We start from the raw sequence: 24,131 nt of genomic DNA on the forward strand, positions 1-24,131 counted from the left end.
CTAATCCCATCTCAAACAGATCCCCCATGGAATGATTATTCCGCAACTGCCCACTTCAGAGTTTGCCACATTTTTCTCGATGGCATCTGATGTTAGACACTAACAGTGGGCAAGAGTATAATTTAGATCATAAGCTGTTCGGGGCTGGTTGAAGCCTAACTATAAACCAGGCAGAAATAACCTGCTCTCACACTCAGTTCTTCCTGAACAGAGTCTTACAAAAGCAATCTACATTCTCTTTTTACAGCACTGGGGCATTTGGGCACAAAAATTAAAAATAAGGATAATAAAGAAAAAAAAAGGGGGGGGGGGGGGAGAACAGAGAAAGGGAGATGTGGAGTAACAACAACATGGAAGTGTTTGTGGTTTGGAGGAACACATTGAGTTCCATCTAAAACAAAGAAATCATCCCTGAAACAGTTATACCCAAGAACTGCAAGTCCTGACTAAATAAACAAATACACAAGCAGACGACTCTTCCATGCCTTCATCTTCTATGAGTGTCTAATTAAGTAATGTTACTCAAGTATTTACCTTTCAATGCTTGGTAACCAGGATGAAAACATGGGTCAAAGTAGCCAATGTGACATTTTTTATTTTCCAGCTGTATTACAAAAGCACCGTCAGCACAAACCACACTTACTGTGTAACATTTCAACAGTGAGTACAGACAAGAGGGAGGCTTCACCGAAGAGACAGACAGAAATGCAATGCACTATGACTAACTTCCAGCAGATCTTATGGAGGAGTCAAATATCCTCCATATGTGCAATATCATCTATACTTATGCCTGGCATTGGACCTCAACTTTGAGATGAAAATAAATCCTAACAAGGCCACGTATAATTATGATCCGTTTTGTAAATCAAAGATATTTCCAAAGGAAAAAGCTTAGCTGTGACGTTTTGCCGCTCATTTTGATATGCATCTCTATCTAAGATGTTAGGGAAAAAAAAAATCTGTAAAGACCACTCAGTCAAAGACACATCTGTTTGCCGAATACGTTCCCCATCAGATTACCAAACACAGAGATCTGAACACTCTTAAACAGAAGGCGCTCACCTATTCCCAACACTACGTGACTGTTTATCATTGCGCTTTCCCTACCGAATTTCTATGACATTTCCTGGTTCACCTAAGCCATCCCAGAGAGCACCACTGCGGCTCAGCAAATGCCACGAATCGCAAGAAGACATCTGATATCCGTGATATCACACGCTGGGATGCTGCCAGTGAACCACAACATGCCAAAAGGATTTCACGGAGAAAAGACAGAATTATAAAAGACTAGCTAAAGGCCCACTGTCAACTGGGTTTTAATACTTCTTTCTGAAAACACGCTACCTCCTAGAGTTTCCAGAAGCCTCAGTAATTACTAAAATTGGAATGGTCCAAATAAAACAAAAAAGTATCTTTCAGCTCGTTTAGAGTGTGCTTTTGACAACACTCCAGAGCCAGCTTCCCTTCTTCTTGGGCTGCATATTTTACACTAAATGGTATACGAAGTATATACTATCCTATACTAGGAGTTTTCTATCCACGCTTTAAGAACAGGAAAACAGAGCTGCAAAGCCATCAGATTTGAGAGCAGAAATGATAAAAGACTACTTTTCCCATTATTTTTAAATAGCTGACTAAATTTCAGGCTGGAAATACCCTGTAAAGCACATGCTGAATGGTCCTTTTAGCCTGAAACAAAAGCAGAAATCAATACATGGCTGCTTTTCCTTTTTGCTCAGCCGTTTACCTTTAAGAGATCATTTTCAGGCAAGTCCAATGAACAGTCACATTAAGAAAGCGTACATGATGCAACTACTTTCTACTGGCATATTATATAAATGACAATAATGCCACCCCTTGCCTTCCCCACCAAAAAAACTCCCAAGGAACGTTTTGCCAAAACTCTGCAGGAGATTCTGTTTGGGAAAGAATAATACAGAAGAAAAGAAGGGGAAAAAAAAAAAAAAAGGAAAGAAAAGAAAGGACATAAATCAACTGAGTATGCAGCCTGACAAAATAATTATACTAAAAATCAGTAACAATTCCTACAAAAAAAGAATGGAAAGTATTTTGCCCTAAAAGCATCTAGATTTAACGCCGACAGAATATTATGTATTACTTTGCACAGAACAGATACAACATCAGAAGAGCAGAGTCATAAAACAGTTTACAAAGACGACCTGCAAGCGAGGCAGGCAATTAAAAACTACAGATACTCAAACTCCAAGTATATTATCAAAAGAAAGGACACTTTCAATAAAGTAGTAAAGGCAGCATACACCAAATACTTTAAAAATAAATGTACAGTAGTCATTAGTGAAATTAATGCATGGCTAGCATAGATGCAGCCGACCACAACAGCACTGAGAAAAGTCCATCTCGTCTCCTGCCTCCGTTTGTCTTACAAGTAGATGGTTAAAATATTTGCACTAAACAGTCCGGGAGCTGCAGTTTTTCCTGTAGCAAGTGTATTTTATTGTTCAGGAACATCAAACACAACATACTAACATCACCATGATGTACAAGAAGCGCAAAGACCCCTACATGTAAGCTCCAGCTCAGTAACTGTGTTTACTTCAATACACAGTATTTTATACAGTCACGGAGAATCTTCAAATGTCTATTTGTTTCAGTTTTGCAATAAGAGTATTAACCTACTACTGCTTTATTTCTTCAGATGCAAAAAACCCAAATTATTTTCACACTGATCTTCAGTTCTTTCAAGAACTCTAACTATGCCAAACAAAGCTATTCCACAAAACAGTGAAGCGAAATAATAAAACTAAAACTAACTTGGGAACGTTTTTCAATTATGTAATGAATCTGGTTACAGCATTAACTAATGATTCACTGGTGAGTGTCTACTATTTAGATTCCAGAATTAGGGGACACGACTGAAACAGTTTTTTTAGCAAAATACAAAACACCATACAGATTAACTGGCTCATATTTTTAAAGCATAGGTTGTTTGTTTAGTTTTTAAAAATCAACCTGCTAGGGATAGCCAGCCTCTCATTTTGTCCAGATCAAAAAACGGAAACAAAATTGACTTTTTTTTCCTTTACATTTCGCATCAAGTTTGCTAAAGCCAGCCAGTTACGTAACACTTACTTTGACTTATGACCTATTTGCTCACTGCTCATATAAAAATCATCATACAAAAATCATCATATATGATGGTCTAGCACCCATTATGCACTAAGAACAGAGGATATTTTAAAAAGTGCTTTTCTTCTTTAATTTAGAAGTACAGATAAAGGCAGCTGGGAGGATCATCTAAAATTAACACTGTACAGGTACGCTTTGAAATCGTGCAAAATGAAAACGGCACTCTTTTCAGAAATAGCGTGTACGTGTACAGAGTACTTCCAAATATTTAAGAAAAATTAATCCTATCTCATTTTCCATCACTCCAGAATTCACACCAGGAAATGAAAGTGCTAAAAAAAAAAAAAAGAAAAAGGGGGGGGGGAGAAAAAGAGTTGTGCTATAGCTAACCATATAAAGTCACAATTTTAAAAGAACATGCGTGTGTCCGTGCAGGCACACGTGTGTGCAGCGGTGTACAGAGGGAGACGGAGCGCGGCAGAGCCCGGCTCAGGGCCGAGCGGGGCTCCTGTGCTGCTGGCCTCTCCCACCCCGCCCCGGGGGCTGGTGGTGCTGGTTTGGGTTTGGGTTTTTTAAATGGCCGGGGATCAGCTACCGAGCGTGTAACTCGAACCTACAGATCCACGTCTGTACTCGGGCAGGGCTCGGTTTGTTGGTTTGTTTTTTTTTTTTTTTCTCCTGACCGAACGGCGTAAAATTCCCCCTCCCGAGTGCCAGCGGCGCCCGAGTGCCCCCGCCAAGTTTCTCGCCCCGGTCCCCACGGAGGCCGGGGTCCCCCCCACGGAGGCCGGGGTCCCCTCGCAGGCCGGTCCCCCCCCTCGCAGGCCGGTGCCCCCCCACGGAGGCCGGGGTCCCCTCGCAGGCCGGTCCCCCCCTCGCAGGCCGGGGTCCCCTCGCAGGCCGGTGCCCCCCCACGGAGGCCGGGGTCCCCTCGCAGGCCGGTCCCCCCCTCGCAGGCCGGTCCCCCAAACGGAGGCCGGGGTCCCCTCGCAGGCCGGTCCCCCCCTCGCAGGCCGGTGCCCCCCCCCCGCAGGCCGGACCCCCGGGCACGGCGCCGCAGCCGCCGCGCACAGCCCTGCGCCCGCTGTCACAGTTTGCCCTTTAATACAAAGAAGTTAAACGGCAGACGTACTCACCCCCGGCGAATTGGTTTTGCGCGACATAGCCCAGCCCCGCGGAACCGCTCACAAATCCCCTCTGGAAAATGGAGGGGCTGGCATCGGTGCCCGCCCGTGCGATCCGGAGGAAAGAGAAGTTATTTACATGTCACGGCCCGAGCCCAGCGCCGTGCGGAGACACCGACTGCTCAGCACTGGCCGCGATCAGCCATGTTCCTCTCGCAGAGCCGCGCTCGGTCGGGGCGCTTCCAGGCCACTGCCCCGGGGCCTCGGCACGGCCGGGCGGGCGCGGCGCGGGCGGCTCTACAGGGCCCCCATGGCGGCGCCGCCGGGGGAGCGATCCGCCACAGCCCCGATCGCCTCCGAACTTCGGCTCCGGGATCCTCCCCGAACCAGGCTGGAGCCGGCGGCGGCGGAGGGCGGAGGGGGAGGGGAGCGGAGGGGAAGGGGAGGGGAAAGGGAGGGGGGAGGAAAAAAAAAAAAAAGAGAGAAAAAAAAAAAAAAAAAGAGCCGAGCGAGAGAAAGTAGATCCGACGCAGCCGGGCGCCGCCAATGTGCGGAGCGGAGTCCTGCGGCCGGAGCCGGGGCCGCCTGCGCCGCCGAGGCAGAGCGGCGGCCGCAGGCGCAGCGCCCCCGCCGGAGGCGCCCCCGCCCGGGCCGGCCCCCGCCCCGCACCCCCGGCGCGGCGGGGCCGCTGCGGCGCCTGCGGGGAAGGGGCCGGGGGCCGCCGCGGGGCGGGGCGCGGCGGGGCGGAGCGGGGCGGCCCGGGGGCCCCGCACGTCCCGGGGAGCGGCGGCGGGCGAGCCCGGGAGCCGGCCCCGGCAGCGCCCGGCCGCCCTGCCGCAAGCCCCCGTCCCAGAAGAGCCTCGGAGCACGGCGGGCGGCAGCCGAACCCGCGGCGCTTCTCCCTCCCCGCCTCCCTGCCCCCAGCGCCGGCACTTTCCCATCTCACAAAGCGGCGCCGGCGAAAAGTTACAAAACGTTTGCAGGGATGCCGGCCGCTCCCCCGGCGGAGCCCTCCGGGGCCGTGCGGGGCTGCCCCGGCAACAAGAGGGCTTCAGCCTCGGACACCAAGGTGTGACTTCGCCGACTGCCCCCCCTCCCCCCCCCCAAACATTCTTCAGGCTGCTCTCCGCTCCTCCAAACCCGGTCTGGAACGGGGGAGCCGAGACAGCGAGCCTGACAAATGTCCGTCTACAAACGGCTCTTTCCTCACCCTTCAAATGGGCCCTGCCGGTTTCCTTTTTCTCCTACAGCGAGAAAAACAAATGAAGAAAACATTACGCAACTATCATTTCACTCGTATTGATAGATACTTGCAAACCAATCGGTCTGCCAGTTCAAGTAGTAGCGCGGCTACCTTTGCTCAACTTCCCTTCACGCAAAAACCCCAAAACGGCTGTTGCGCAATGCTCTGCTTCTGACAATCTTTTATAACTTTTAAAATTTGTTTAAATAGCAGACATCTGCAAGACACGGGTTGACACGTTGACAACAATACTCTGACCTATCTGCCAAACAGAAACAAGACCATGCATTACGTCTATTTTCTCACTCATCTGATTTTTTTTTTTTTATATCAAATTCTCTTCTGTTACTCCAAACTGCAACTGGACACACTTAACCTAGGGCACCCTCTTTTGTGGACAAGCACCTAAGTTCACTACTGCCTTATCGGTACTGGTTAGAGAAATTCTCAATAAACGCACTCGGGAACTCGGAAAGAGCATTTCACCTCTGAGACTGAACAAAACAAACCCCAAACCCCTGCGCTGATTCGCACAGCGTGACCTACCCAGGCAGCAGGAGTGGACCAACGCTGCCTATCGCCACATTTTCATTTAAAACACGTTCTAGGTGCCCGGCCTACAGGAAAGTTTTTATCAAACCAGTTCTCCAGAGATTAAGATAAAATTGCAAAAAGAAAGCACTCGCAGGAAAAAATCTCCACGTGTTTACTCGGAAACGCGTAACTATTGTGTAAGAGCCATTGTGCCATGTTAGTACAGGTACGCACACACAAATATATTTAGCTACAAGGAGTTATCAAGCTACCGCTTATCAGCACATCTCTGGCAACCACGGGTACTAGCACACTTAGTCTGCTGCAATGAGCAGGTTAAATATGTTCGTCTAAACCTTAGGGAAGATGGTAAATGTCAATATTTTATTTTACAGTAAAGGTTGGTTATTTTGGTCCAACCAACAAGTGGTGAATTGCTAAACCACTGCTGAGACATTAATCGATTTGCCTGCTCCCATTAGCACTCACAGCCCTTTAGGTTTAACCAGGACAAACCCCTCTTGGACACACACCTCCACACAGCTTAAACATTTTCCTAACCAGTCATTCTCAGATTAACTAAAATAAGCTCCTCTTAAACCAAAGGAGATACCCAGCAGTGGAGAGACGCTGTGTATTTTCCAGATCGTATTAAATAAAATGAGTTTCTGTGTTTATACTTAGCAGGGTAAGCGAGGCTAGGGCACCAAGTTTGTTGTATGTCAGCTATCCCATAAACTGCTTCTTTCCATAAGCTTCCACTACAGCGCTGGTGCGGAACCCTCTGCGAGGAGACCCCCCGCAGCGTAACTGATGCACCGTCAATTCACCAACTTGTTTGTGCTGCTGTACCTTAAACCTGTAGATATTTTCAAACATGTTACACTCCATAAAAAAAAAAAAAAATGCGTGTTTTAACATATCAGGTAATGGGTCACCTGACAAGTTTAAGTATGTTAGCACAAACAAGTTGCAATTTAATAATAGCCGGTTAAAATAATGGTAATAAACTACTCTCGGTACTTTTCCCTGCTGTTCATGTGACCCAAGGTGCAAGCGAACAGGTACGCAGTCGTATTAGCTGGCCTTGTGCTTCCCGAGAGCCTCAAACACGGGGCCGCGTTTTCTCCCACGTGCAAGATGCGAGATTTAGTTCTTTCACTGTAAAAGCACATTAACTGCCATAAAAATCTTAGTAAGGACGAAACTGTAATTTTACTACAGCACAGTCAGACATGGCCCAACACCGGTCATGTTGACTAATTACTACTTTGCCACACAAACTGCCCATAAATTGCCTTCGGTAGGATTATACAATGAGCTCAAGGAACAACTTGGGGTAGGGTTTCACGTTCGGCAGCAATTCTACTTGAAGCTGATCCCACCCTACGCCTCTTATTCCCAGCCTCTGAACTGCACCCGTCCAGCTGTGTGTGGGATCATGTTGTGAGCCAGACGAGGGGACTGATCCGGCTACAGGGGAACCCAGCAAGAAGCAGCGGGGCCGGACACTGAAAAAAGGCAAAAGCAATTTTGTCTGCATCAATTCCCTGCCCTGATTCACACGTCTCCACAAACGTGTTTCACCACGATGGCAAGGCAGAAACTGTTTAAGCCAACACTTCTGCCAAGAAAATGTACAGGGGAAAAATGGGATCAGTCATCTCTCCTAAGACAGACTTTTTTTTTTGTAAGCAACAGAAGCGATGGATTTAATGATTAAGATAAAAACTTATGTCTATACATATGGTGGACTGTTTTCTTCCAAACTCAAACTGATTAACTCAAGGATACAACTCTCTTCAGTTAATCAAGACACATTTAGCAAAGCATGTCTGATCTGTTTATCATAGGCGCTATCTACAATTTCTAACTTTTGGAGAATTTCTAACTTCACAGCAACTGAGAGAAATTCAGACGTAGAAACGTCATCACTTCAGGTGCAATATATATACAAATAAGAGACACGAGCTTCACAACAGAAGTATTATTTGGTTCCAATAGCTAGGTCATACATTTGATTTGGTACTTCACTCATTTTAAAACATACAAAGATAAATACATTAAGAAGCACAAAAATGTATTTGTCTTTTCAAAATATTTGTTTCTTCTCAACTTCTGCTGACCTACTATTTCCAAGATCTTCAATGGGTTTCTAATAATACTATAACAGAATCATGAGAACAACTTGAGATTAAGCCATAAGTATCTAGCTACAAAATGACAACAAGCAGAAAAGGAAACTCAAGTATTTTTCCTTAGCCTGGCAAGTCTACTGAAATTTAAAGGCAATTTACCTTCTAGCACCCTTTTATGCTTCCACGCTACAAACCAACTTGAGCCACCCTCTTCTGTGGACACAGTTTCTCTGTTAATACCACTTTTCATGCCAAAGCACAGATTAAACACAAGCAGTCTGACTTCTTTTTTATTACATTTAAAGGGTTTTGGAAGTTCTTAGTTTCTAACCCGTACCAAGACAGTCTCTGGAGATAGACTCCATTTCTAAAAGTGAAAAAAAAAAGAAAGAAAAAAAAAAAAAAAAAAAAAGGTTCCAAACCCTATTTTTTCCTCTTCCCTACGCTCTCTTCTTGTGAGCATGAACCAGATCATATCTGGAACCCAAGATCGGTCAGCAGCATGTCATACAGCCAAGAAACACATTTTGTGCATTAACTACATACCCACATTCACATACTATTATAAATTTGATTTAAAGCCATTACACTGAAGATGTCACATCTAGCAAGCATACTGTTAGAAATAACATTTGAACAGTAACATAAGCTAGGTAATTGAAACAGCTTTCTATATAGAAAGCATCAAATTCTGTGTATTCTTACAGCTTTGACAGATAAGTATCAGCAAATATTACTGAAAAGGCTCAAGGTGTCTTTCCTCCCTGACGTCTTTCCATGCTTCAGCCAAAGGGTACCGTCCCTGCGACAGAGATGGCAGAACAGGATATTCCAATGCAAAGCCTACCACTACACTTAATTCACTGTTGAATGGGAATTTGAGGTAGAAACCCTGAAGCAGCAGCTGAAGCGTACCCTTGTGCCTCTATGGCCGCTATCTTCCCACAGAGCATCAGCACAGATGTATCAAGGTAGCTTAAGCTCGCAAAGTGCCACCAGATCTTGTCCAGTAACACAATGCAAACAGTGATATCAATGGAGAAGCATAGGCTGTATCAGGTTAAAAAGCATTTCTGAAAAAAATATTTGAAATAAAAAAAAATAGGTCGTTAAATCTCGCATTACCTCCAGAAATCTCACATTTCCTTACTCACTTCTTCACTTTCCCAATAGCACTGTTTTAGGCAGTACTGAAGTAGCATGGCATGTGGTGCTTTCTTACAGAAACACTGCACAAGAGACGAGACTCTCATGACCTGTGTCCATTTTACAGGACTACCAAGTGCTGGTGTGGGTAAACTCTGTTGCATAACTGAAATGATAACGTAGTACTGCTTACCAGAAATGGAAATAAAGAGCTGAGCAAATTAATTCAGAAAGGACTAAAAACCAATATAGACGAACAGACCACAAGTTTAAAAGAAGACGCAAGAAGAGGCGAGGCAGAAAACAGGCAATACTAAACACTCATGGGCCATCAGAAAATGACTCATTGCTAATGACATGTGTTGTTAGCTGCTAGCACGGGCAGGACAAAACCATTTTCAACAGTGCATGATGGAAATCCAATGCAAATACAAATTCTAACATATTTTCTTTAAAGTACTCAAAATAGCCCTATCCTTTTCTACCAGATAAACTTTTAAGAATAGCCTTTAAGAAGGAAACCTAGGATGCCGGGTAACACCATTGGGGGGGGGGAGGGGCACATACTAAGGAAGTAATAATTTATTTAGTGTATGTGGAATCACATAGATTAATAGATAAAGCAAGTGTCAGGTGACAGGGAATAAGGAACACAGACAATGAAACAAAGAGATTTAGTAAACTTTTCTTTCAAGAAATAATACAGGAAAACACTCTACAAAATAAAGGTTATTACACATAATTCACTGTGTAAAAGCAATGGTACAACATAAGTAACGGGCATGACCATCAGAAAGGATGCTCACAGAACAGGATCATAGAATAACTCAGGTTGGAAAAGACCTCGAAGGTCAGCTAGCCCAACCTCCTGCTCAAAGCAGCTCAGAGACAGCTCCCCAAATGGTCTGCAAATATTTTTGAAGTTCAATTCATTGTTTACATAGCTGTGTAATTATACACAGTGCTGAAATCTGACGGTGGGACCCTATTCGAAATAACTCATGTCCTGAACAAACCAAGTACAGACAACAGAGATCAGGGCGTAAAGGTGATATTCAGATGGCCTAAATCACAGCTCAACCCTTCGTCTAGTTTTTCCTATTAGACGGCTCTAAGGAACTCCCTGCTCAGACCTCAGTCCTTCTGAATTGCATTTCAGAGGTGCCTAGTCCTCTCTTCTGACTAAGCATAAAGACTTCAGCAGAATTTGAGTATACTTCCTCCTATTCATTAGTCAGCTCCTTTAGAGTAGTAAAATAATTCTCACTATTCTTTTAAAGCTTTGAAAGAAAACAATTCAGACAGCAACTAGACCACCACAATACAGCTGAAAAAGAAACCTAGGTGGCATGACTACGGGAGCTAGAATTCAGTCTCTGCCCTGTCCCCAAGGCCCATTACTAATAGCTGTTTTGGAATATGCTCCCACACCACGTGACGTGGTCACATCCATGCAGCTGTATATTACCCAAGTTCATACCAAGAGCTACATACTGGGAGACCAAAAAAAAAAAAAAACCAAACCAAAACCCCCCAGAAAAACTCAAGAACTTGATCTAACAACATTTATAGTCTTTACATAAAATCCAGCTAACAAATGTCTATCACAATACTTCCCCAAATTCTAGTCCAACAGTACACCTTAGAAGATACAAGATAGCCCAGAGCCCAAGCTTCAACTCAACAAGTTTATACATGTCCAAGACAGTTACGACTTCACTTTTTTGAAGTGTGAGCATGTTAACTAAATATAGACAAGAAACTCTCATCGGTCTAAAAAAGCTTTTAAAATAACATGGTGAAGCTAACAATTTAAAAACAGGTTCTTTTTGCCTATCAAGACAGGCTAAAGCAAGGAAAATGAAAAAAAGACACGTTAATTGAAAAACTTAAACAGAAAATATTCTTAAACCACTTTTTATTTACATTAAGTTACCAGTAATTTAAACCCCCACTGACAGTGTCTGATTAACAAGCCTTGAGATCAAGATTTTCTGCCCGTCCATAAAGAGGGTGTACAATTGACAGTACTTTCTCTGTTCTGTTCTACCACTATATCCTTATCCGATAAGACCACATGTAGAGCACACAAAATATATGAGTCAGTTTACCAAGTTTTTGTATTTATTCTTTACCCACAAACACATTTGAAACAGAAACGATTGTATCTCCAAGCTGTACACAGCACACGACAGGACAAAGAATACTCTCCCATTCCATTACAAAAAGAGGCGACAGAATAGCCAGCCATGAGCCAACCCTTACTGCTACATGCAAGACCTTCGGGAAATAATTTCTTTAAATAATCTTGCTTACAGATCATTTATTTCCTGAGTAACACCACCCCCACCCTCCCACCCCCCCATTTCTGGGCCCAGTTCTCTCCTAAAGGGTTCCTGGAAATCACAGGCAGGAAAATAAATTGGAATTCCCGCTGAATGTGTTTTGTACTTTCCTTTGTATAAATCTCTACCAGGATGCCTGATGCAAGGTTAATTATGCAAAACATAAACCAGGAAAAATTGTGTGTCAGAAGACTGAAGTAGCACTGCAAGCCAGCATCTCCCGGAGCCTTATGGCTTGTACATCCCATCTCCTCTGCTCCCTCCAGAGCACTTCTGCTGTGAGCTGCTCTTCCTAAACTCACATCCCTCCGGGTTAGGGAACATTAACTGTGGCACGGTGTTTGCCCAGGAGGATGAAAGTAAAACTGGTGAGAATTCTATCACTTTCATTGAATTCCTCCTCTTTTTTTTTTTTTTTAAAAAAAAAAAAAACAAACCCCAAACCACACCGGTTATAGTTATACTAGTAAATTAAACATAGTTGGTGATGTTGGCCTTGAGGCTGACTAGCAGAGAACAGCCTACATCCATGCTATCTAATTCTCAGCCTCCCAAACAAAGCAGCCACACGTGAACCACGCTGGGAACGGTGCGTGGCCCACACAACCCCTCGGGCCAGCCTTCGGAAGCATCTGGAAGAGTGCTGGCAGGCCCAGGTCGGAACTGTACGAGCAGCCGCTGCAATAACCTGACAACGGGGACAATGGCATCTGGTGACTCCAAAGGTTCCCTGTTGGGGTTTTTACAAGCACGAACACGGCCACTGCGAAGCAGCCAAGTGCTTCAGGTGCCAGAGCACTACTGCTAGCTACCGCCATGCCACCGCCCAATGCAAAACACAAGCACAGCCATGAATTAGCCCAACTTATAAACGGTGACATTTAAGGAAATTGAAATGAACAGTTCTTTTCTCTTTATTTTCAATTTTATTTCAAAATTCCCTCTCTTCACAATGAAAAGCATCTGGCCCATTTCTAAGTGAAGTTCTAGTCTCGTGCTGTTCGGTGGCCACGGTAAAAAAAAAAAAAAAATACTATACTCGCTTGCTTTTATTACAAGGAGAGGAGAAAAAACAGAGGAGAAGGAAAAAAGTTGGAGTAGAAAAAAAACCATAAGCAACAGAGAATGGGACCTAGGGAATAAGGAACTGGAAAGGCCAGGAGAGAAAAACTTCCACTGACCAAATGAGGGGAAGATGGTAAGCCTTTTTGAAGGAACTAACAGAAGCTGTCAGAGCACGTATCTTGAGGGTAAGAGAAGGCCTTCACCATCCAAACCAAAATAACACAACAAACAGCCCAACATGTTTGTGAAAATGTTGAGGACAACTGTTTCACAAAGTTGAGGATGCCAGAAGAGCAGTTACTTCACACTTCACTCTATTAGGGCAGGCTCCATTTTAAACATCTCAATGTGTACAGTGATTTGGCTGGAAGTCGTAACGAGAAGCACTCACTGTGCCAAGGAAGGGGAAAAAATGAGTGCAGTAGAAAAAGGAGAACAAATTTTTATCTTCAATTAACTGAAATAAGAAAAGCAAATTTCAACAAACGCTTTGAACTTGTTGCTAGAATCTCTTGAGAATGCAATTTAAAGGAGGACTGGCAGTTATTATACTGGAATACACACAATGGCAAAGTATTCCAAGGCAGGGAAGAGATAGGAAATGTAGTATGAACAACACAGGCTGCATCAAAAGCAGCCAGTAATAAGGGTCTGAAACTAGAAAGAATCATATTAGGAATGGAAACAAGGGCATTTTAATGAATATAAAGGAACAGCATAAACTGTCAGGGATAAAAATCAGAAGAGATAAAAGCACAGCATGCATTATTACCACTGTGCAATATAAAAGGCAAACAAAGTTTCAGAAATATTTTAGAAGTAAGAATAAAAACACAGAAGTCAGTACATAACAATGTTAAAGAAGAACAAACGGATAACAAAACAGACTCAAATGTCGTTCTCTGTATTTCAGCCTTCATAAAGCACATTTTTTGTAGCTAATACTAAAACCTGATTTTGTTATTAGGCTAAATAAGCAGGGAAATTCAAGTCAGCAGGACTGGAAGAAATTCACACTATACTTCAGAAACAAACAGACATAATCTCTAAACTATGAGTGATCATCTTCTGTAATACAGTCCTGGTGAAATTGCCCTAAGACAGGCCAGCAACGATGGACTAGAGCACTCAAAGGGTATTAATTTGCAAATTCTTTTCAATCAAGGTGGGAGAACACTGCAAGAAAGTTCCTTCCTCCAGGACCTGCATGAAGAAATTCATACACATAGAAGAGCTGCATAGGACACATGGCTGAGGCAAGGGCTATAAACATTTTAGAGGACAAGATCTTAATAAAAATCCTTCTGATAAATTGGAAAGTGGTTCGTATCAACCAAGTGAAACTTAATAAAGACTAGCAAACTTTCAAAGGATAAATCAGGTAAGTCAACATTATGTTGCTATAGGGGCTAAGCTTGTTCAGTGCAGAACAAAGGAGACAGTCTCCTAATAAATAAAAGTTTATTATAAAAATTGTTCTCCATTTCAGCTGTGGGGTCTTAGCTGCGAGTAATACAAAACTGGCTTAATCAGCAGTAAAGAATTATTTATTTTATACTTTAGAAAAGTAGTTACTGAAACCACATGCTTAGAGATGCAGTGGAAATGGATTCACCAAATACTTTAAAAACAAGTTGGAGACACATTTGTCAAAAATGGTACAGATACACAACACAGAAGGATGAGCAAGATCGCCCTGAAGTCTTTTTTGGCCATACAGTTCCATTCATCTGTGGTGATAGAGCAGAACTAAATATTCATTTTATTTAAAAGGATTTCATTGTGCTTCTGAACTCCACACTTCAGGAAAAAAACCTGAATAATTCACATTCTATATTTATGAAATGGCTTACTATTAAGTCTCCCAAATTTTAATACCGCATAGCTCCCCCCTTTATTAATAACAATATGGAGCCATCCTATCATGTTTTGTTGAGAAAACTTTCAGTACGAACACTGCAGACAGTCTTCACTGCCAGACAGAGAGAGGAGGGAAGCCACCGTTATCGGAACAGCCCGGGTTCCGTGAACCCCGGGATGTTCCAGAAGTCATTCTGGATTAGCTGAGGCTTCCAGACGGTACTCTCGAACAGCCACACACCATACCGGTAAACGTTTAGCAGCAGAGACTGCACATTTGGACCACATCTTCGCTACCAAAAATTCCTTTTATCTTACTGTGCCATACAAGTGACTAACCTGCACGTGTTCCAAGGAATATAAAAAATACAATAGGCAAAATAAAAAATTGGAAAATTTTCCTAAAGCTGTTTTTTTTCTGATAGCCTAATTAAAACTATTTTTGGCAAGAATTTATTGTCAGTAGTGACACAGCAGAAGAGAAAAAAGGCCTCTTTTTTCCTCCCCACCCCACCCCAAAAGTCTGGGGGGGAACATCCCAGTTTGATAGGTTTTCCAGCAGTTTCTTCAAGAAAAGCAATTAAAATGTTGATAAATACAGCACTGAAAATTAGTAATTATATATTTATATCGGAATGTCTGTCAATAGGATTTGGTGCATGCGTGATTTCATAAAAATACTTCCAAAAATGTGAAAGGGAAGAATATTCTGAAAGAAGCAAGATCTAGTGTTATTTTATTATAATGCCTATATATACGGATATACTTGTAGGAAGGAGCTTTCAGAATACCAGAAACTACTGTTAACGTAAAACATTTTACTTATACTATTATTTTAGGGTACTTTGAATTTTCAATTTAAGAATGATTCTAAGGATCAAAGTGAGAACCAAAGTTCCTTATTTAATCAACACCAACGTTTGGGGCAAGAATCAGTTAGATGAGGACAACTCATCTGTCTACATGGTGTGAGGAACTCTCTCAACAACTTTTTTTTTTTTTTTTTAAAACAACCAACCAGCATATATAGCATGACTACAGGCTGTAAAAATCTCTCACAGCCTCCTGTAAGAACTCCTATACTGAAGAACTCAAAGGAGTCAGCCTAAAATCCAAGCACCCTCAAATTTCAGCCAACCAAGGCTATAGCTTGGCAGATACGACTTTAAGCTGGCAGCGCTACCGAAAGCCATAGCTGTGCGTCTCCGCAGCCTGGCCGCTTGCTCCGGCCTCCTCCCTCATGCTATCACAAACACGTTTCTTTGCCAGGTTAGTTTTAACCCAGATCAATTTCCCAATGCAGTTCAGCACATGGCTACACAAATGCCTGGGTCAGCACAAGGGAGAGAACAAACAGCTGGGAGCGGAGGGCGGGCAGCGCTGCTGCCTATTTTCGCTGCCAGAGCCAGCTTAAGATTTACGGTGTTTGGGGAAAATAACCACCTGATGCACTCCATACACTCGCTGCCTATGCTCCTCTAAGTAATAAATATTCTAGATTTTAAGGGCTTTTTCCTACTTCATCTTACTTTCTTTCGAAAGAATGCAAGCCCCAATGCTACTAAAAGAACTTAATGAAGTTCTTGAAGCAAGCGCTCGAACTTTTTTTGACTACCCCATCTGATAAACTCAGGAATGGCATGAATGGGAATGTTTAGTGCCATCCTTCTCATAAAAAACAATAAAAAGGAAAACAAAAAAAGCAGAATTCAATGCAAGTTACTAGCAAACAGTACTTGCTACAGTAAAATCTTGCTGATTTATCCAAACTCTATGAATCGTGTAGATTGCATGAATCACTAATCAAATATATTAAACACAGAAAGGAGAAAAGCTTTCAATATTTTTTGAAATTGTTAGTCTTTTAATTGTTTACCATTCATAACATTTTAGTATACCTATGACAACATTTCTTAAAAAGTTAAATCCACAGCATCAGTGTGTAATAACATAAGCGAGCGATCATTAGTGGTGGATAAGGAAATTCTATTTTCCCTAGTTATACATGACCCTGCTACCCCTCCAGCATTGTTGTGGGACAGCTGGGCCAAGGAACAAAAGAAAAAAACCCACCAACTCTGGCCTGAGAAAGGCAGAGCTTACCTATTCTCAGCAAGCCAAGTGCCTTGGAAAACCATCTCTCAACTCAAATGACGACAAAGAATAGAAATGTCCATTTCCAATTACTTATCTTATGGAAGAACAATGACAAGAAGTTAGTAGGAGTTGAACACGCTAACAAGAAAGGGGAAAAAAAAAAAAAAAAGAAAAGAATATCCACAAGCAAAGCCAAGAAAATTGAAGGGTTTTATTGTTTTAAGCTGGGAAGTCTCCTGTGTCACTGAATACAGAATGAAAAGACGTCTGGCGTGTAGATGGCTCAGAGAATAGAAACCAAGAGACTGGGTTCTTATTCCTACCTCTGCAAAGACATGCCTTATGACCAATATACCTATGTTGAGATTTCACAGACTGTCATCATACGTGGTCTGTCATGATACTGTCTGATAGCTCCTGGAGGTCCTCTCATGACAAGTGCTACAGAAGTTCAATGGATCATCAAATACAAACATCAACAAACTAACAACTGCAATGTCAAAAAAAAAAAAATCTCAAAGAATTTTTCGTTTGCAAGTGCAGTCTGTTTCCAATTGTGAAAACTGTAGCCTAGGATTATAGAAAAATATTTATTTCCAACATTAAGCCTAATCTCACTCTCCCTTAAGACACAAGTGAAGACAACACTTCACGTTAATCAATATTTTAACAAATTTGATAGCATGGCAAAACAATTCCGTAAAACCCACTATGGGTACCAAATTTCACAGTCATCCATCACGTAAGTGCTATCAAGAACTGAAATTCAACAGATTAACAGAGAGATCATTTACTGGAGAACATTTACCTCCTGAGCAAAATAGCACTGTGAGCAGTTTAAGCCAGGCTCCTATGCAAGAACTACGTGAGACAGCTGGGGAATTGCTTGGTAATAGGAATATGACGGAGGAAGTAACGCAGCAGGGGCTGAAAACGGCCCCAAGTTCCCATGGGACCCTTGTGCACACAGCTCAGTCCCGTTCGACGCTGGACTAGAAGGGCCTCCGAAGAGCCAACGCCACGTCCTGATCATGAAGCCTACTCCAGCGCCCCATCTCTTCACGCCCTGTGATCGAGTACGTACCTTCTGGCTTTTGGCCAAACGTTTTGATACGTGGCTTGTACGGGCAGAAGCACAGGCCACTGTTTGCTTCAATACCTTAACCCTGATCCGTACCACAGTTGTACAAAGCCCATCCATCGAAAGACTTCCATCTTGCCAGGTAGTAATGACTTTCCCTAACTGTGAACGTGTATTTACGAACAATTTTATTGTATAACACGATATAAATTTTACATTTGCAAATGTTAAAATTTAAAGTGAGAAAAGGGCAGGCAAGTAAAGATAAAGGTATCACATAGAAGGTGCGTGACAAACTAAAGAAACACAGCTGAGCTATAAAGAGAATCCATCCAACACGTTAAGGTTCTTTTGAAATGCGTGTAGATATCTTTAAATATTGGCCCACCCTAATGCAAATGCAGCTAAAGTAATGATAAAAATTCTTAAATAATCATTTCCTGGCAAAAATGCTATGCTTACGTGTCCTCAAAACTATCTGCATGTGTGAAATCTATGGCCTTGAAAACCTACTGCAGCTTACATTGCCCAAAGTAATGAAAAACTAGGATGAAAATTAAAACATAAGCAATTAAACGCAAATTTGTTTTCCACAAATTTCATGCTTTTTGAAATTATCCCATTCTGTTTTAAACTACACACATTTGCAAAAATAATTTGTAACATACATCAGTCTGATGCATGCTGAAAATAAAATGTAAAATGAGCTTAGATACTGACTTACAAAGTAACTGTTATCATGATCACAATCAATGAGACTTCTGCTACTAAATTTTTGCTAATACATCTGTTTGTGCTGCTTATAACCTGTATAGATTAAGAAAGCTCTAGTGCTTAAAATAGATTACAAAAATGTTTACTGCACCTGTACAATGCTATTCTGATACATTTTCATGAGAAGCCAGCTGTTCATACAATGACAATATAGTTAAAACGGAACCAGTACTCTTCCCCTGCAACTTCTTTTTGATCACATTCCTATCCTTCAGGTCCATAGCTTGGAAGTTGAGGTATAATCCAAGTACAGGAGTTAAGTTTCCAGGATTTCAGGCCATACGATTAGGTGGCTCCTAATTATTTCCATTTTTCATAAACCGTACCAGAAAGACTTCTTTTTTAACCATGCATCTGAAAGTTTCTTTCTCCTACATCACTTTGTATCTTCAGTAATGGAACTTTATTATCTTGTGTTTTTGGCTTTCGTAAGTGCAATCTCTCCACCTTTTAAATTCATTTGAAAGGTGCTACTACAAAAATATTTTCGTCGTTCATTGCTTTGATTATAGCTCTGTGTGTTCTTCCTTCTTCCTGGTGAACCGTATCATGAACAACCTACTTGTTCTCAATTTCAAGGCTCTGCATGGCCTATTCTAGCTCTGCCTCTCGCATTTGAGCCGCTGCTCCATGCGGATAGCCAGTTGGCAAAATGTAAGGAAGACGAGTGTTTGTCTAGTGCTTCAGGCAGGAAACAAGCTATTTGTGAAAATCCTCAGGGTGACAATGCTACCCTCCTTTAAATACATCCTCCAAGCCTGATGCCTATGAATCATTCACCGATGCCGAGAGATAGCCAGGGTACTTGAACTTCTGCGCGTTCTTTTGCTCACAGCATTCTCAAAGTTCCCCTGTGCTTTCCCAATACATTTCTTACATTTACATGCTGTCTTATCTTTACATTTAAATTAAGAAATTGTCTGTGCAGAAGCAGTCTCTGCTTATGCGTTTGTACTGTGTGTAGTATAATGGTGCCCTGGCCTCTAGGCACAATTACAATATAAATAATAAAAATGAACTGTTCACCTAAGATTAAGTCTCCTGACAATGCTATTCATGAAGCTGTATCCTTCAAACAATGATAAAAAGCTGTTCTCGCATCACGCTCTAGCATCACTAACTCTCCAGGTACTGACGCCACTGATTCCCGGTTCGTCACCTACAGGAAAGCTCAGCTCTTCCCTATACATGCCTGTGTCTGCAGCACCACGGGGATTTCTACTGATAGCCAAGTAAAACGTGCGATGACGGAGACTGGCGCAGAGGTGCCCTACTGAAAAACCCTGCGCTCCCTTAACATAAGCCTACTCCTGGGAAGAGTTGAGAATCCTTGGCATCTCACAAAAGCAGATTCAAGGCAGTTTTCCATCTGTCTGCTTAAACTCATCAAATTTGCTTAAAAACATGGCCTTCAAGAAGGTAAAATACCAACCTACAGCATTCTCCAATATGGTATTGTTCTTTAATGGAGGCATCCATAGCTGAGGAATTACTCTGTTTTGGCTTTGCTGGTTTAATGCAGGGCTCTTTGTTTTATCATTACTTAGACTGCACTTAGACTGAACATTCAGTGGAACATTTCCTATAATGGGATAAAGCGGTTGAACAATTTGACTGGCTAATAGTGATTTAGACATGTGATTACAGTACAGAAAATGGTCTGACATATGCTCTTTTATCTGGTTTACATGAGGCACATTAATCCAACTGGAGAGCACAGAAGTGAAAAGGAAGACAGGACCAAGCAGTCGTAAGAAAAAAACAGAAAATATTTTTTACTTATTTTATTTCTGCATTTGCTTAGCTAATTGTAATTTCATAAAGAGCAAAACTTACAAAATAAAACCATTTTCTCCCCAAAATGGATGCAACTAAAGAAAGACCACTCTATTCCTACTCTGTGAAATTTAGAAAATCACTATTTTTGATAAAATCCTAGTTTTAAAAGCATTTATGACTTATGTCATAATGCCTTTACCAAGATTCCAGGTTTTCCATAAAGATGCAGAAGGACACTTAGCACCACACCAGACAGGAACAATCACAGTGTGAAGAAAAAGAGTATTGATTCATTTTAATTTTTGTCTCGGCTCATTTCATTTCCAGCTCTTACACAAACGCTTACAGCCATGTCAGCATACGTACCTATTTTTACAGGAAAATTTAATTTCCTCCTAAAACCAGTTGACAATATTCCCGTGACACCAAAAACCTAACTGAAAAAAAGGAATTACCTCTTTAGCCCCCACTTTCCATCAGGAGCGTGTACACAACCTCAAACTGGCCTACAAGATATGTCAATTTTCACAAATAACACTATTTTGCTTTTTGTGCAGACTGGTACGTTTCAGTTGTATTTGCATTTTTCTTCCTAAAACTTCTTTTTAAAATAAAATACTCAAAGGTTTCCTATGTGAGGTTTGGATTCTATATGTAAAAACAAAACCAAAGTAGGTAAAACTAAGGGTAAAGGAGACGAACCTAAGAACTTTACTGCGTGTGTATGTTCGCCAACTGCTTTCAACTATCGCTGTATGAGAATTGTATCAAGCGAACACATAAGATAATGAGAAGAGGGGACTGCACACAATGCATCTCCACCAAAACCCAGGGCTGAACGTTAAAATCTTTTGAAGGGAAACTTTCACCAATGACAACAACAAAAAAAAAAATCCACATATCCCAAACGAAGGATAGTTCTGGCCTGGGGTATTTATGTAACATATATTTGTAGAAACAAACGATAACAGAGGAACGCATGGTCTTTACGTGCGCTAGGTCCAGCCCAGCGGAATCCCTCGCTGGTGTTCTGCCCTTCCACTCTGACATTACGGCTGGACTCGACCTCAAAAGCTCTTTTCCGACCGAAGTGGTTCCGACTCGGAAACCGACGGCGAGGGCTGGGGTGGGCGCCGAGGAAGCGCCCGCAACTCACCTGCTTAAGCACACCGAGGGGCGTCAAACGGAGCGCGCCCCTTCAAAACAAAGGCGAACAAACTCCGCAACCCCGGCGCTCCAGCAGACTCTGCAGCGCACGGGCACATTTTGCTACCGACCGCGACGTTTCTTCTGCAAACGTGCTCGCCCCGCTCTGCCCCGTTCCCGCTGCCAGCGGGGACCCCGCGGCAAGGCCCGCCCTACTCGGCACCCCCGCGGGGCGAGCGGCCAGCGGGGCAGCGGCCCCCCGCCGCGGCGCCCGGGCCTCTGGGAGCCCGGCCCGCCTCGCCGCCTCACGCCCGCCGGCGGCGGCAGCGCGGCCCTAGGCGCCGCTCCGCCCGGCGGGGCCGCGCTCCCGGGCACGGCGGGTTGCCCGCGGCCGCGCTGCGGGAGCTGGTGCGCGGCCGCCCGGGGCTGGGGGCAGGCGCGGCGCCCTCAGGCGCGGCTCCCGCGGGGCTGGGGGCAGGCGCGGCCCCCTCAGGCGCGGCCCCCTCAGGGCTGGGGGCGGGCGGCGGCGCGGCCGCCGGGGCTGCCGACCGCCCGCGCCCCCGGCGGGGAGAGGCGGCGGCGAAGGGAAATCTGCCGGGGCCGGGGAGGAGGCCCCCGCCGCCGCCCCCCCGTGTTTGTTGTGCTTCGCCGCCGTCCCGTCCCTCCGGGGGCGGCCGCCCGGACAGCTCCCCCCGCGCCGCCGGCCTCTGCCCACCGCCGAGCGCACGGCGCGGCCGGCGGCGAGGAAACTCCTGCCTCAAGTTTGCCTGTGCGCACCCGCCCGGGGGGGGGGGGGGGGGAGGTGTTCTCCTCGCCACCCGCCGAGAATCCTCTTTACTTTCCCAAAAAGAGGAGGGGGGATAAAAAGGGAAAGCGACGAGGAACTACCGTCAAGCTCAGGGAGTAGCCAGACGACGCTGAAGGCAGCCGAGCGTCCTGGAGGAGAGGAGACTCAAAAAGGAGAAGGGGGAAGGTGCAAAGGCAAGGGGGGGGAAAAAAAAAAAAAAAAAAAGGAGGAAGAGGGTGAAGGGGGAAGAGCTAGAGAGAAACTCCGAAGACGGAGGAGAAGAAAGGAATAGGGACGGTGAAAGAAAAGTGGAAAGGGGAGAGCAGGCGGAGGAAGACAAAGGTGAAAAAGGAGGAGGAGGAGGGGAAAGTGCAAAGGGGAGAGGAGGAGAAGAAAGAAGGGCCCTTCTCAAAATGGCATTAGGCAGGAGGGAGGGGGCGACGAGCAGCGAGCCTCCGCTGACAGCTCTGCCTGCGCCTGGCCGCCTGCCCCCTGCCCCTCTCTGCCTCGCACACACAAACGCTGAACTTACTTCTTTCTGGCTCTCTGGAAAGGGGAAGCGCCATCTTTGCGAGGCCGGCCCCTAGGTCTTTTGTCTGTGGCTGCTGCTGCTGCTGCTGGGGGGGGAGCTCCGGGCTCGGGGGGCTGCTGCTGCTGCTGCTGAGGCGGCTCCACCACCGCCACCACCAGACTCTTGTCCTCCGTTGACATCCTAGTCAGCAGGACGAGAGAGACACATGGATGATGATGATGAGGATGAAGATGAGGATGGTGATGGGGATCCCGATGCTCCTCCTGCTCCCGCGGCTCCTCTCCTCCTCACCTCCGCCTCCTCCACCTCCGCCTCGCATCGCTGGCCTCAGCCGCCGCCGACCAGCACAGGTAGCAGGGGGAGCAGCATGGGGAGAGCAGGAGGGGGGGGGGGGAGAGAAAGAGCGCAGAGGAAGGAAGGGTCTCACACACAATAACACCCCCTCCCCGGCTCGGCGGGGGCTGTCGGGGCTGGGGGAGGCGAGGCGAGCGAGCGAGAGGCGGCCGCTGCCGCCGCTGGGCGCCCCCCCCTCAGAGGCCCCGGGAGCTGGCGGCGGCTCCGGCTCCTGCGCTGCCCGGCTGCGGCGGCCGCCGCTTCATTGTACACTGGCCCTGCGCCCTCCCCCCGCGCAGAGCCCCCGGGGGCGGAGGAGGAGCAGGCGGCGGCGGCGGAGGCGGCGGGGGCCGAGGCCGAGCGGAGGAAGTTTTGACAGCTCCAGCTGTTGTGTGTGTCGAGGGCTGAGTCCGGCCGGGCTCCGCGTCCCCTTCCCAGCCGGGCCGGGAGCAGGAAGTTTAACTTTGGGGAAAGAAGGAGGAGGAAGGGTGAAAAAGGGGGAGGAGGAAGGGGGAGGAGGAGGCTCCCTCCCTCCTCTCCCCGCGGGGTGGAGAAGGGATCCCGGCGCTGCCGCCGCTGCCCTGGTGTGTAACCCCCCCCCCCCCGCCTCCCTGCCCCCCCGCCAGTGCGACACATAGACACGGAGCCCGCCCGCCGCCTCCCCCCGCGGCCCCACACTGCGCCTGCCCGGCCCGCCCGCCCGCCGCCCGTCCCACGGCGCAGACACCCATCCGCCGCCGGCTCCCGGGCTGGCTGCCGCGGCGGGCTGCGGGGAAAGCGCGGAGCAGCGGAGCGGGGACGGGACGGGACGCCACGCCACGGGGCGCTCCCCGCACCCCCCGCCCCGCGGGGCCGGCAGCGCGCTGGCTCCCCCACCCCTTCTCCCCGCCCTTGTTTTTTATTTATTTTCCCCACGGCCCCGTGGAAAAGAGAATTTTAACAAAAAAAAAAAAAGAGCCGCAGCCGGATGAAAGCGGCCGCTCGGCAGCGGGGCGCCCCCGCCCCGTGCCCGCACACGGGCTGGGCTCCCCAGCGCGGC

The 24,131-nt window shown here is 45.5% G+C and overlaps 1 protein-coding gene across 11 annotated transcripts in view; it reads right to left on the minus strand.

The window, feature by feature from the left end:
* The window catches only part of KMT2C (lysine methyltransferase 2C), a 204,359-nt gene extending 181,304 nt beyond the window's left edge, over nucleotides 1-23,055 (minus strand). For 10 of the 11 annotated variants that reach the window (XM_075728178.1, XM_075728177.1, XM_075728179.1 and 7 more), the window contains exon 1: nucleotides 4,245-4,417. Coding sequence is in view for 1 of the 11 variants with exons in the window: in XM_075728169.1 (XP_075584284.1) it covers nucleotides 22,760-22,938 (179 nt within the window). In the remaining 10 variants the exon portion in view is untranslated. Of the gene's footprint in view, nucleotides 1-4,244; nucleotides 4,418-22,759 lie in introns of those variants that run through there. The other variant, XM_075728169.1, reaches the window with a different exon arrangement.
* Nucleotides 23,056-24,131: the final 1,076 nt, after the last annotated feature.

The sequence above is a fragment of the Pelecanus crispus genome, chromosome 2 (assembly GCF_030463565.1).
Source record: "Pelecanus crispus isolate bPelCri1 chromosome 2, bPelCri1.pri, whole genome shotgun sequence".
Classification (NCBI taxonomy): Eukaryota; Metazoa; Chordata; class Aves; order Pelecaniformes; family Pelecanidae; genus Pelecanus; species Pelecanus crispus.